Source organism: Barbus barbus, assembly GCF_936440315.1.
Source record: "Barbus barbus genome assembly, chromosome: 1".
NCBI classification, from domain to species: Eukaryota; Metazoa; Chordata; class Actinopteri; order Cypriniformes; family Cyprinidae; genus Barbus; species Barbus barbus.
In genome coordinates this window covers 47,679,466-47,694,465 of record NC_136729.1, presented here as the reverse complement: position 1 = coordinate 47,694,465, position 15,000 = coordinate 47,679,466, and the positions used below count along the sequence as shown (strand labels likewise).

Genomic DNA, 15,000 nt, shown 5'->3' with positions numbered 1-15,000 from the left:
ATATTTGAAGACGTTAGAAACACATATCATTGTTGTCATGTGGTGAATTTGGCCAATCGTGAAACAGCTGTGTCGTCATCAGCGCTCCCGCAGTCGCTCTGGAGAAACTGCTCTCGAAACGCTCTCGCGGTACTTTGATGCCACACGTGACAGTGACGTGTGGTCGGCGCCGGTTCAAGTCGGACTAAATTTCTAACCGGCATGCACTGCTTCAAGTCAGCCGCCGATCGGTCTGCTAAGTGCGGCATGAAGTCGAACGCACCTACTGTGTTAATGAAAGTAAATGTTGTATGCTTCCCAGCTCATGCTCAGTGCTTTACTGTCACGTGTCTAACTGCAGTGGTTTTGGGCTGGTTTAAGGCGCTCTGCTGTTGTTCTGCAGGTGGTTGAGGACGGTTACGAGTTCTTCGCCAAACGCCAGCTGGTCACGTTGTTCTCGGCGCCCAATTACTGCGGAGAGTTCGACAACGCTGGAGGAATGATGAGCGTCGACGAGACCCTGATGTGCTCCTTCCAGGTCACAAGACTCCACCTCCGCGTCACATGACTCCACCGCCATAATCACATGACTCCACCTCCGCGTCACATGACTCCACCGCCATAATCACATGACTCCACCTCCGCGTCACATGACTCCACCTCCATAATCACATGACTCCACCTCCGCGTCACATGACTCCACCGCCATAATCACATGACTCCACCTCCGCGTCACATGACTCCACCTCCATAATCACAAGACTCCACCTCCGCGTCACATGACTCCACCTCCATAATCACAAGACTCCACCTCTGCGTCACATGACTCCACCTCCATAATCACATGACTCCACCTCCGCGTAACATGACTCCACCTCCATAATCACAAGACTCCACCTCTGCGTCACATGACTCCACCTCCATAATCACATGACTCCACCTCCGCGTCACATGACTTCACCTCCATAATCACATGACTCCACCTCCATAATCACATGACTCCACCTCCGCATCACATGACTCCACCTCCATAATCACATGACTCCACCTCCGCGTCACATGACTTCACCTCCATAATCACATGACTCCACCTCCGCGTCACATGACTTCACCTCCATAATCACATGACTCCACCTCCGCGTCACATGACTTCACCTCCATAATCACATGACTCCACCTCCATAATCACGACTCCACCTCCATAATCACATGACTCCACCTCCGCGTCACATGACTTCACCTCCATAATCACATGACTCCACCTCCGCGTCACATGACTTCACCTCCATAATCACATGACTCCACCTCCATAATCACATGACTCCACCTCCGCGTCACATGACTCCACCTCCATAATCACATGACTCCACCTCTGCGTCACATGACTTCACTAACGCAGCCTGTCCTGAACACATTCCACAACCCCGACCCCAAAAAATAATAATTGTGACCCTGGAGCACAAAACCAGTCATGAGGGTCAAGTTTGTGAAATCGAGGTTTATGCATCATCATGAAAGCTGAATAATCTTTCCATTGATGTATGGTTTGTTATGATGGGACAATATTTGTCTGAGATACAACTATTAGAAAATCTGGAATCTGAGGGAGCAAAAAAATCTAAATATTGAGAAAATCTCCTTTAAAGTTGTTCAAATGAAGTTCTTAGCAATGCATATTACTAATCAAAAATGAAGTTTTGATATATTTATGGTAGGACATTTACTAAATATCTTCATGGAACATGATCTTAATATCCTAATGATTTTTGTCATAAAAGAGAAATGTATAATTTTGATCCATACAATGTATTGTTGGCTATTGCTACAAATATACCTGTGCTACTCATGACTGCTTTTGTGCTGCAGGGACACGATGATGCTATAATGCATCAAATAAACAATGCTGGTTTTTTTTGCACCATTATGGTTTTTGCATTTTGACGAGATGTCATGACCGTTAAGACCGCTCTCGTTACTCAAATGCTAGAACTGTACGTTTGTAAATGGTCTCTACTCGTGATTGTTGTCAGAGGTGAAAGTGCTGAAGTTTGGCTGCTGTTTTCTCAGATCCTGAAGCCGTCGGAGAAGAAGGCGAAGTATCAGTACGGCGGGATGAACTCCGGGCGACCCGTGACTCCGCCCAGAACGGCCACGCCCCCTAAGAAGCGGTGAAGGGGCGGAGCCACCATCGGCATGAAGACTGTCTTGAACACACACAGGATGTAGTTAAAGAAGCCACACGTATTGTTTCTGTTGAGGCATATTTTAGTTTGGTTTGGTTTGATTTAGCGTCTGTAAGCGTCACGTTTCGCAGTGTTTCAACTCTTGCTCTCTCACACACTAGCTGTTTTTCTAGCTCATCATTTCACTCTTCAGGCCTGTTCCAGTCCAACAGGTTCATAACATCTGGGTTTGCAGTAAATAAAGTTTAACAAAGCTTTCTGGCGTGCCAGTATGTTTTCAAGCGTCTTCATTAGTCTGCAGACAGATCGATGTGTCCTTCACCAGCGATGAAGAGGAGGAAGACTGTATTATATGGAAACACGTTTATTTGAAGAATAAAGAAATAACAGGTAATTGCAACTTATCTCAGGTGTTTTGTTTTGTTTTAGGTAAGAAGTTTCTATTTTATCTTTATATATTTGATCTAAGATATAAATTCAGGAAAATTTACTTTTTTTGTTTTACAATTTATTTATTTCTCAGCATCAAGAGAAAAAATGTCAGAATTGTGATTAAAAAGTTGTATATCTTTTCTTTTATTTAGTCATAAAGTTGTGTCTTGATTCTTGTAAGAACACGTAGATGAATTTCTACCTGAACCTGAAGGCAGAAGTGAATCATCTCCCGGGTCTCTGGCCTGAAGAAGAGCTGGAAGTATTCAGTACATCACTTGAAGTATGCAACATCAACATGTGTCTTATAAATGATGCTTTACATAACTAAAACTTTCAGAGGAAGCGGCCCTGATTATAGTTTCTCTGCTTTCAGTAAGCTCACATTAAGCTCATTATATTTAACAGGATAAGAGTTTAATGCTCTCGTGTACAGAAACTGTCCAAGTATTTACCGTACTAGCCATTTTATTCAAATTCATATTAAACAATTATTTCATAGTTATAACAAAGTTATTTCTGTTTGGACTGAGTTGAGGCAACAAGTCAAACTCCTGCACAGATGCATGCTGGGAAAATCCCCTGGAAATAGATTAAGAATCACAGAGTGGATCATTTCTGGGGACTGAAGTGCGTTCTGGCTGTTGATGAGAAGACTTTCTGAAGAGGAAGTTGACAAAACTCCATAAACAGTTGTGAAATATGAAGACTGTAGGAGCTTTATACAGTGCGACCCATTATAGAGACTAAATCAGTTTAAAGGGGTCCAGCTCGACTAAAGTCTGTAGTAAAGCACTCTTCATGCAGTTTAATGATATTCTCTATATTAACGCACACAGCCTGCAGAGGGCGCTGTTCTCGTGATCATTATAATCAGCTGATCACTCATTATTTCACTTCACTGGTGTTCAAAGCTCTGAATGATTGAGTCACATTCTCAGAGATTAGCCAGGATGTGTTACACCCTGATAAAGGGGGAATAGACATTAATAAATGAAGACAGACTCGTGCTGTTGTCTCTGTCAGGCTGTATTGGCTGTGATGCACAGCTCGCGTCAGCCACAACCTTTGATCGCCCCCTAGTGGACACTACAAATATTACACTTAAATCACATTGATTTTAACTTTTTCATTTACTATTTTATTACAGTTGGATCACATTGATTCCGTCCTTTATATGATCATTTTGATCCTTTTAAGCTCTACAGATGCAGTCGAGATACGCTTGCTCTTGTTAGCAGTGCGTATTACTCGTTTAGCAGCCGGTGGAATAAAGACAGACTGAAGGCGTCTCAGAAGAACCCTGTTATTTGTGCTGACCACACGCTTCAGAGGAGCTCCTTCAGATGTATAGCTGACCGTGTGATCACAGACGCTTGGAAACCCGTTCACCTGATTTTAACCACAGTTCACTGATGTCAGGGATGAACTACAACACGTCTCTCTGCAATATAACAAGATTAAATAATACTAATGATGCTGCAGGTCCTAACATTTCAAAATGTGCTTTGGTTTCTATTTTAGAGGCAAAGGCAAGAGGATTGTGGTTCTTTTGATTCCACACTCATCTGTTTATGAAGTCTGGTGTGTATTTCATATTTGTTGAGCTTATTTAGCCCTTCTCTGATTCACCTTTATGTTGCTGCCTTTTGCTAAAATGCTTTATTTTTTAGATTATTTTTTCTTTTCTTCACATCAGTCTGCTCTATAGCTCATGATGACTACGCAAATGTGTTAAAAAGAAGAGAAACATGAGTGTGATTGTATCTTCAGTCTCGGGGTTCTCCTGCTCGAGGACTCGGCTCTAAACAGAGTGATGTCTGGGTAATGAATTAGATCTGATGAAGCAGTCTCTGTAACACTAAACATCTTCTTCTAGTCCAGTACGGATGGATGGGTTAGGGTCATCACAGGAGAGCAGAATAAAACTGTAAAACACACTTAACCACTTGTACTTGTCCATGCAATAAACATGAGCATGACACAAGATTTGAATAAAAAGAGATGGATGATGAAAAGCCCTTTCTTAAGATCAGACATGCATGTCCTCTGATCTGCTGCATGTTTCTGTGTCTCGTCTGCATTCTCAAGCGTCTCACTGTTTGTGAGGTCAAAGGTCAGCTACTCCAGGTCTGTTACTCATGAACACGCTGCGCTATCATTGAACAAACACACCTGAACACACACACACCTGAACACACACACACTCACACACACCTGAACACACACACACTCACACACACCTGAACACACACACACACACCTGAACACACACTCACACACACACATGTTGGTTTTGCTATACTTGAGAGGACTCTCCATAGGCGTAATGGTTTTTATACTGAACAAACTGTGTGTGCTATTGCCCTACACCAACCCTACACCTAAACTTAGTCCTCACAGGAGACTGTGCATTTTTACATTTTAAGATAAACTTCATTTAGTATTTTTAATAATTTATTTCCCTTGTGAGGACCGGCCAAATGTCCTCACAAAGTCAAAAATCTCAGGCTTTACTATCCTTGTGGGGACATCTGGTCCTCACAAGTATAGCTAAACACGTACACCTGAACACACACACACACTCACACACACCTGAACACACACACACACACTCACACACACCTGAACACACACACACACTCACACACACCTGAACACACACACACTCACACACACCTGAACACACACACACACACTCACACACACCTGAACACACACACACTCACACACACCTGAACACACACACACTCACACACACCTGAACACACACACACTCACACACACCTGAACACACACACACACTCACACACACCTGAACACACACACACTCACACACACCTGAACACACACACACACTCACACACACCTGAACACACACACACTCACACCCTTCCACAAACACACAGACACACACACACACACACACTCACACACACATCTGAGCACACACTCACACCCTTCCACAAACACACTCACACTCACACACACCTGAACACACTCACACTCACACACACCTGAACACACACACACACTCACACACACCTGAACACACACACACTCACACACACCTGAACACACACACACTCACACCCTTCCACAAACACACAGACACACACACACACACACACACACACACACACTCACACACACATCTGAGCACACACTCACACCCTTCCACAAACACACTCACACTCACACACACCTGAACACACTCACACTCACACACACCTGAACACACTCACACTCACACACACCTGAACACACTCACACACACCTGAACACACACTCACACATCTGAGCACACACACACACAGACTGTGCTAAACTATAATTGTCATGATAATAGTATAATTGTGCAGATGGTTGTGTAGGGCTTGAGATGAAGTAGAAGCTGATGGTTCCTCAGAAAGCTCTTGAGCATCAGTCTCTTCCTGTTCATCCAGTGTTTGCTCTGTCTTTCCTCTAACAGCTGTTTGATGTCAGGTTTAAAATGTCAGACAAAGCCAATCTATGATGTGAAGCTCTGATAGTGTGTTTGAGTGTGTGTGAGTGAGTGAGTGTGTGTGTGTGAGTGTGTGTGTCACTGATTCAGAGATACTCAGATCCAGTTCAACATGTTTGAACAAAGAAGCTTCCAGATGATCTTACCATGATCACCTTCACGATTAACATCACAGATATTCTTGATCAGAAACCAGATATTTATCCAGAGTTAAACAGGTTTGTGTTTGAGGTCATGTTCAACATGATGCGTAACGAGTCGTTAATGCAGGAGTCTGATTGTCATGTTCAGCTCCTTGTGTGTTTGTGCCGACAGAGAGAGAAACGAACTGCAAAGTGATTCCAAGCAGCTTGTGTAATTAGTATCTCATAATCATGTGCGTTCATATGCAAAATACAGGAGAACAGAAGCATTTTCTTAAAAACATTCCCAATTTCTTGATTCCTGTGGAAACTCAGAGCAAAGCTTTAAAGCAGCAGCAGTTTGATTGCAGGTTTGACTGCAGGGCCACTGAAACCAACCGCACCATAAACACGTGCCGGTCAGAGCTGCTGGACTGAGAGCGCTTGTCTCTTTCCCCTCTCTGAGTCTTATAACAGCTGAAGTCACGGTTTCAGAAGCTGGTTTCTAGTCGACACATTGTCCATGAAACACGGTGCTCATGGCGTAAGATGATGGAAAAAAATGAAAACGGATTAAGATGTCCTTCTGATGTACACAGCCTTAGACATAAAGGGTTCAAAAGGGTGCTTTGTCGTAGAAGAACCAGTACCGGTTCCCTAAAAGACCTTTCAGTGGGCAGTTCTTAAACAAATCACTACATTCTTAGTGTAATTCTAAGCATCTCATAATCAGAAAAACCTTCTTCCACTATGAAGCACCTTTTGTGCAATGTTTCCTTTGTTCACATTTTCCCGCCACTAGTGTGTCTCCATAGTTACTCATTGGTTCCATCACCTGTCTGTAGTTTGTTTATTGTATTTAAGCTCTGAGTTTCTTCCGTTCATTGTTTGTTCTTGTCTGTGGTAACTGTGCAGTGTTTCCCGTATTAAAGCACTTGATATATTTCCTCATCATGCGCTTCATTTGTAATGTACTACACACTAGCTATGTTTCCCTCCACCTATTTTTTGCACATTTTGGAAAATTGCGAAAAAAATTGCTGGATGGATATGCCAAGATGCACATATTCTAAAAATGCACATAAAAATGTATGCACACAACTGAGTAGGGTAAACGTTTTATCTGCCAAGAAACTAATGCACATCAACTATGATGGAAACACGTTTACCGAAGAAACTCCTCCATGCACATCTAAAACAACGTGTGAGACGGGATAACTTGACTAGCAGCAGACTGATCTCCTTCACAGCACCTATATGCTGTTTTGGTCATTCTGAAGCCTGAGCAAAGTCTGTCAAAGTATTTCTGTAGAATCGTCTTAAACGACTGCGTTCCCAAAGAACAGGCGTCTGCCTCAGAAAGCAGTGACAAGTCATTTATCATATATGAAACCGATTATATTCAGTGGCTTCTCTTAGAGATATTCAGTGTCAGTTTATCAGGAAGCTACGGTTTGTTCTCTTTGACTCACTGGATAGAAACGTTGCTTTATTCGCAAATGTTTTATGCAACATACCAGTTTTGCGCATTAGTTAAATTTGCATATTTGAATGGAAAATAGCTACTGACAGTAAAAAAACTCTTTTGGTCTCTTCTAAACCAGTGCCTGTAGAATGAAAGGCCTTTTTTCTTCCTTCAGAAGACCCAAAAGCCCAAACTCTGTAATCTGTCACAAAACATTAAACATTGGCAGCCGAACAGTTGAATGAAGTGAAGTGTGTCTGCAGACAGACTCTTACACGCCGCTTATTTTTCTGGGTAAAAATATCCAGTTGGTCTTCCTGTGCACAGCTTGCATCCGCTTCGGTCCACTCTATGTCTTATGTGTAGTGACTACAGTAAAACTGAAGGCAGGAGCAGGTACAGTTCTCTGATAAACCGCAGATTCTCCATCACATTCATCCTCTATCTGACAGCATCTCTCCACATGATACGGATGATCTGGGTCAGGCTCGGCTTACATGAAGCGCTGTAATTACACGGGGATATCTGAGGCGTGAAACCGGACATACTCTGATGATCTGAGGTCTGTTTGCAGAAGGCACTGTGTGCATGAACATGTCTCAGCGCGCTCAGACTCACTCCTGCTGTATGAATGCAGCTCTTTATTTGTGTGGAAATCCTCATCTGGCAGCAGCGGAGCTCACAGAACAACCCAACCAACCTGTTTGAGGGATTAACCATGACTGAGTGCCTTGATGAAGACTGCTGTGCAGAAGAAATGATCCAAGAGCTCCAACGCTACGACCACCAAACTCAGGTCAGACCTGATGATAAAACCCCCATCGAATATGTAAATTTGATCAAACGCCAGCGGTCTAAATCCAAACTTAAACTTCCAGAATCTCTTGGGCTTCCTTATCATCTAATATTTATAATATCCCTGCTCAAAAAAACTATAGAACCATCACAGAACATTCTAATGGTTTCCAATACAAGCACCATTACAAACCATCAACTTTTAACCATTAAAACAGGGTTTTCTGCAGTGTTTTGGGACATATTCCATTAGGATTTATTGGTTTTAACAAGCCACCAGTAGAAGGAGACCAATTACCAGCAGAGACCCACAGAGTCCATCACAGTTTCCATTCAAACCAGTACAAATCCTGTGATGGTGTGTATATTTATTAAGCAGGGCTAGCTAATATACATGTAAGGAATGTGCTAAAACATGCTAGCAACACACTAAAACAGGCTAGCAGTGTGCTAAAATGTGTTAGGGTTGTGCTAAAAATGCTAACAACATGCTAAACACGTTAGAAACATGCTAAAACACGTTTGCATTGTGCTAAAAGGGGATAGCAATGTGATAAAACATGCTAACATGTTAAAACAGGCTAGCAGTGTGATTAAACATGCTAGCACTGTTCTGTGGTAAAATGTTAATGTGCTACAACCTGCTAACAATGCATTAATCATGTTAGCAACAAGATAAAACATGGTAGCAACACTTTAAAACATGCTAATGCTAGCAATGTTAAGACATGCCAACGAGTTAAATGGTATTAACATGCTAAAACATGGTAGCAACGTGTTTTTAGCAACATAGCCTGCACAACATTAAAATCTTCAGCTTCAAACTAAAGCTGCTACGTATTAAACTCCTTCAAAGGCTCTGGTCAGGTTTCCAAGTCTGTCTCAAGTAAGTTATTATCAGTGTAATCTGTCCGCTAAACACATGCAAGCAGCATCAAACACGTCTTTCTCTCAGTTAGCGTGGGCTAGCGTTCATGACTCCAGTCTTTGTGCACTGAATCAATGAGACTCTGTGCACCGATGAACTGAACGCCATTATCTCCGGTCGTTTATCTAATCAAGATCGCTGGAGACAGATCTGATCATCACGCGTCCAATTCTTTTCTCACAGCTAGAGACATCATTGACCTTCGCGCTTCATCCTGATCACGTTCATCATTTATTTGTTTTTCAGACGTAATGAGAAGCTCATTTCCAGCTTGTAATTATGCAGTTTTATTTTATATTAAAACATTTCGTTAAAAGACTTTAAAAAACACAGTCAGACAAAATAAGTCACAATGCATTATGGCATTTCCCCCAAAACAGTTGAAAATGAATATTATAAATTAGAAGTATTCAATCAATCAAGCACACAAAAAGAAACGAATGAAATAGCAGCACAAACAACTACATCTCAAACAATATCGACACAAAATAACAACAACCTGCTGACTTTACATTTCTCAAGAGATCACCGTGAAAACCAAGCTCACACAGACTGAAGAACAATCTCATTACTGCAGTGAAGAGTCAGCCCTGAACGAGTTCGAGTCGCTAACTAGCTGCGGCATGAGCAGGAAATGCACTTCAACGCAAAAACACTCGAAACGCCACAGAATGAGTGTGAATCCTGTCAGTCCACACATTAGCAGAGCACCTCTTTCAGTGTAAACCTGCGAGGAGTTTACCACATTAGCATTAGCGCTAGCGTGTGAGCCAGACCTGACGATCTGTTTCAGACATTTAATATCATCAAACAGTGATAAAGCAGGCAAACGTTTCTTTCTGTCTCTGAGCACAACAGGAATATTTCCTGTAAAACATGCAATCGACTGTTCGCAAAGAGCTTGATTGACAGGCAATCTGACCAATCACAAACCAGAGTCTGACCAAATCAGACAGGAGGGTGGACTTAAACTTGAAAAATGTTGTGCATTGATGTCTTTCTGCGGTTGAAATAAAATACCTTCTGATGTTCATTCATGTTTATTTTGTGCGTTACGTAAATATGAAGAGACGATCGGTTCACGTGCCGCTTGAAGAGCCACAAAACTATATTTATTGTTTGAAAAAAAAAAAAAAAGGCAAAATTTGAAAGCTGAGACCTGGTTTCATTCCAGAAGTAACCAGAAGTCTTGTCTGTTTCTTCTTTGCTCCGCGATGCGCGAGAACTTGTGTGTAGTGTGAGAGTTTATTGGACATAGCAACAGTAACTAAGGAGGGTGGGTTTTTGCGAATATATTTAATATATATTAATGCAAGCACCAGAGTTGGCCTGAGGTGGTTTAATGTGATCAAATAAAGACAAGAGTAGGTTTGTGCTCAAATCTCAGATTCGTTCCACGTGTTGCTGTTTTCATTAATAACAGCAGATAAAATAATGATGTTTCGGTCGTCATGTCAGTGATTGTGTTTGAGAAGAGGATGTGTTCAGTCTGATCCCATCTGCACAAAACACCAAAGACAGCATTAGGTAGCGCTACAGTAGTTTCACAATCGTACGGATCAACCGCTGTCTTTGAAACCCTGACCAGACTCCAGAATGATCAGTTATTCAGTCGTTAAACGAAACACTGACAGCCAATCAGAATCCATCCTGCTTTAAAGGGTGCGAGCATTTAAAGCAGCAGATGACAAAAACTGAGAGCGCTCATAATTAAATACGGCACAATACTGAAGTCAAGCTCAAGACCCTTTAACAGGGTTTCCTGCGGGTTTGAATCAAAATTGAAGACTTTTAAAGGTTTTTTCTTATTTAAGATTTCTGAAATTCATCAAAGTTTGAAATTCCAATTTTTTTTTTTTTTATTGTTTTACAAAAAAAAAAAAAAAAAAAAAAAAAAAAAAAAAAAAACTTAAGGCTTGAATAGCTCTGCTCCAAACATTTTACTGAAAAAAAGAAGCTCTTCCTCAGTATTTTTTGTCATTTTCCAGTGCAAATGTCTAAAAATAATTAAATCAAGATACATCCACCGGAGGCAAAATGAACACATGAAGTCTTGTTTTCTGAGAAGCTGAACAAAGCGAAGAACAAACGGGCTCAGAAAACTTAATTCAAAGGGAAAGCAATTTTTCATTCCCGACTGACAGATATATCTGTCCCTGCAGCACAAAAGCAGTCATCAGTAACACAGGTATATCTGCAGCAATAGACAACAATACATTGTATGGATCAAAATTATACATTTCTCTTTTATGACAAAAATCATTAGGATATTAAGATCATGTTCCATGAAGATATTTAGTAAATTTCCTACATAAATATATCAAAACTTCATTTTTGATTAGTAATATGCATTGCTAAGAACTTCATTTGAACAACTTTAAAGGAGATTGTCTCAATATTTAGATTTTTTTGCTCCCTCAGATTCCAGATTTTCTAATAGTTGTATCTCAGACAAATATTGTCCTATCATAACAAACCATACATCAATGGAGAGATTATTTATTCAGCTTCAGATGGTGTATGAATCTCAATTTTGGAAAACTGACACTTAAGACTGGTTTTGTGCTCCAGGGTCACATTTGTTTGTTTTAATTATAAACTCATTTAATTTTGTTCAGGTCTTGTCCACACTAACATGTTTTTGTTTGAAATGCATCTTTCTCTCTGTTTTGGCCTTCAGTTCACACTGAGAGTGTTTTGTCAAGGAAGACAGAGCTTTTTGAAAACTCTCTCCAAACTGAGTATATCTGAAAACAGTTCTCGCGATGAAGTGTGGACTGTGAGAACAGAGGCTTTTGAAAACGATGGCACGTTTAGTCATGTGACATATATAGATTTATATCTAGGTTTATAACATTATTACGTCTGTTACGTGCTATTCACTTTCACCTGAATTCAGTTTTCAAACCGGACTGAATGAGTGTGAACGCAGCCGATCCATCGACTAGAGCCAGATTCCCACGCTTGGAACAAACATTTAAGACAACGGGTGGAACAGATTCTCTCGGTTTACTCTGCTTTCAAGGATTGGTCAGATTTTTAAAGCCATTTTTTAAAGAAACGTTCAGAAAGTCAAACCCAAACATCAATGACTTACAAAAAAAAACCCCAAAAAAACTTTAGAACGAGAAATGTGAACTAAATCGGTCACATCCGGTTAAGAATTTCCCAAAATGATTGGTAAGAGAGTAGCTTTCCATCTGGATCTCCGTCGGATGTCTTTGTTATCTGAAGCAGTAGTACTCGTCGGTTTCCACGTGCGGCCGCAGCGGAGGTTTGCCAAGCGTCTCCTGGTCCGTGGGGGGTCTGAGGCCGTCCGAGAGGCTAGCGGGCGAGCAGCGGTCGAGCTCCTCGTCCCCGAGCGTGTCCAGATAGCTGCCCAGCGAGATCCCGTCCAGCCCGTCGCTGCAGGAGCCGCGCTCAGACTCCACGCCGTCTGATAGGCTGCACAAGCTGTCCGTCACACTGCCCTCGCGGCTGGCCCCGCCCCCACGCTCCTCCAGCACCCAGCGGATCGACTCGATGCCCTCGTTGATGGACAGCAGCTGATGCATCAGTCTGACATCAATGGAGCGCAGATGAGCCTGCGAGCGAGAAACACGTCAGAAACACTACAACAGATCTATCCACACAACTTATGACCTAAAATAGATAAATATTATTACAATCTAAAACAGCTGTTTTCTATGTGAATATCTGTTTAAACTGTAATTTACAGGTGCTGGTCATAAAATTAGAATATCATGAAAAAGTAGATTTATTTCAGTAAAACCATTCAAAAAGTGAAACTTGTATATTAGATTCATCCATTACACACAGACTGATATATTTCAAATGTTTATTTCCTTTCATTTTGATGATTATAACTGACAACAAATGAAAGTCCCAAATTCAGTATCTCAGAAAATTAGAATATCAATTAAGACCAATGCAAAAAAAATGATTTTTAGAAATGTTGGCCAACTGAAAAGTATGAGCATGTACAGCACTCAATATTTAGTTGGGGCTCCTTTGGCCTGGATTACTGCAGCAATGCGGCGTGGCATGGAGTCGATCAGTCTGTGGCACTGCTCAGGTGTTATGAGAGCCCATGTTGCTCTGATAGTGGCCTTCAGCTCTTCTGAATTGTTGGGTCTGGCGTATTGCATCTTCCTCTTCACAATACCCCATAGGTTTTCTATGGGGTTAAGGTCAGGCGAGTTTGCTGGCCAATCAAGAACAGGGATACCATGGTCCTTAAACCAGGTACTGGTAGCTTTGGCAGTGTGTGCAGGTGCCAAGTCCTGTTGGAAAATGAAATCTGCATCTCCATAAAGTTGGTCAGCAGCAGGAAGCATGAAGTGCTCTAAAACTTCCTGGTAGACGGCTGCGTTGACCTTGGACCTCAGAAAACACAATGGACCAACACCAGCAGATGACATGGCACCCCAAACCATCAACGACTGTGGAAACTTCACACTGGACCTCAAGCAACGTGGATTATGTGCCTCTCCTCTCTTCCTCCAGACTCTGGGACCTTGATTTCCAAAGGAAATGCAAAATTTACTTTCATCAGAGAACATAACTTTGGACCACTCAGCAGCAGTCCAGTCAAGACGCTTCTGACGCTGTCTCTTGTTCAAGAGTGGCTTGACACAAGGAATGCGACAGCTGAAACCCATGTCTTGCATACGTCTGTGCTGGTGGTTCTTGAAGCACTGACTCCAGCTGCAGTCCACTCTTTGTGAATCTCCCCCACATTTTTGAATGGGTTTTCTTTCACAATCCTCTCCAGGGTGCGGTTATCCCTATTGCTTGTACACTTTTTTTCTACCACATCTGGTCCTTCCCTTCGCCTCTCTATTAATGTGCTTGGACACAGAGCTCTGTGAACAGCCAGCCTCTTTAGCAATGACCTTTTGTGTCTTGCGCTCCTTGTGCAAGGTGTCAATGGTGGTCTTTTGAACAACTGTCAAGTCAGCAGTCTTCCCCGTGATTGTGTAGCCTACAGAACTAGACTGAGAGACCATTTAAAGGCTTTTGCAGGTGTTTTGAGTTAATTAGCTGATTAGACTGTGGCACCAGGGGTCTTCAATATTGAACATTTTCACAATATTATAATTTTCTGAGATACTGAATTTGGGACTTTCTTTAGTTGTCAGTTATAATCATCAAAATTAAAGGAAATAAAAATGTGAAATATATCAGTCTGTGTAATGAATTAATCTAATATACACGTTTCACTTTTTGAATGGTATTACTGAAATAAATCAACTTTTTCATGATATTCTAATTTTATGACCAGCACCTGTATTTCTGTGATCTGCAGCTGTATTTTCAGCATCATTACTCCAGTCTTCAGTGTCACATGATCTTCAGAAATCATAATAATATAATTTACTGCTCAACAAACATTTCTCATTATTATCAATGTTGAACACAGTTGTGCTGCACAATATTTTTGTGGAAACCGTGATACATTTTATTTTTCAGGATTCACAGATGAATAGAAAGTTCAGAAGAACAGCATTTATTTGAAACAGAAATATTTGGTCACATTATAAATGTTTCTGACACTTTTGATTAATTGAATGTGTCCTTAATGATTAAAA

The 15,000-nt window shown here is 41.4% G+C and overlaps 2 protein-coding genes across 2 annotated transcripts in view; one reads left to right on the top strand and one right to left on the bottom strand.

The window, feature by feature from the left end:
* LOC306885400 (serine/threonine-protein phosphatase PP1-beta catalytic subunit) overlaps positions 1–2,424 on the top strand; it is a 15,167-nt gene extending 12,743 nt beyond the window's left edge. Inside the window, exons 7-8 of the mRNA XM_079441875.1 lie at positions 383–517; positions 2,047–2,424. Coding sequence (XP_079298001.1) covers positions 383–517; positions 2,047–2,151 — 240 coding nt within the window. The 3' untranslated portion in view covers positions 2,152–2,424. The remainder of the gene's footprint in view (positions 1–382; positions 518–2,046) is intronic.
* An 8,866-nt stretch (positions 2,425–11,290) lies between these two features.
* Positions 11,291–15,000, bottom strand: part of LOC306883229 (leucine rich adaptor protein 1-like) — a 7,727-nt gene continuing 4,017 nt past the window's right edge. Inside the window, exon 2 of the mRNA XM_079438353.1 lies at positions 11,291–12,993. Coding sequence (XP_079294479.1) covers positions 12,634–12,993 — 360 coding nt within the window. The 3' untranslated portion in view covers positions 11,291–12,633. The remainder of the gene's footprint in view (positions 12,994–15,000) is intronic.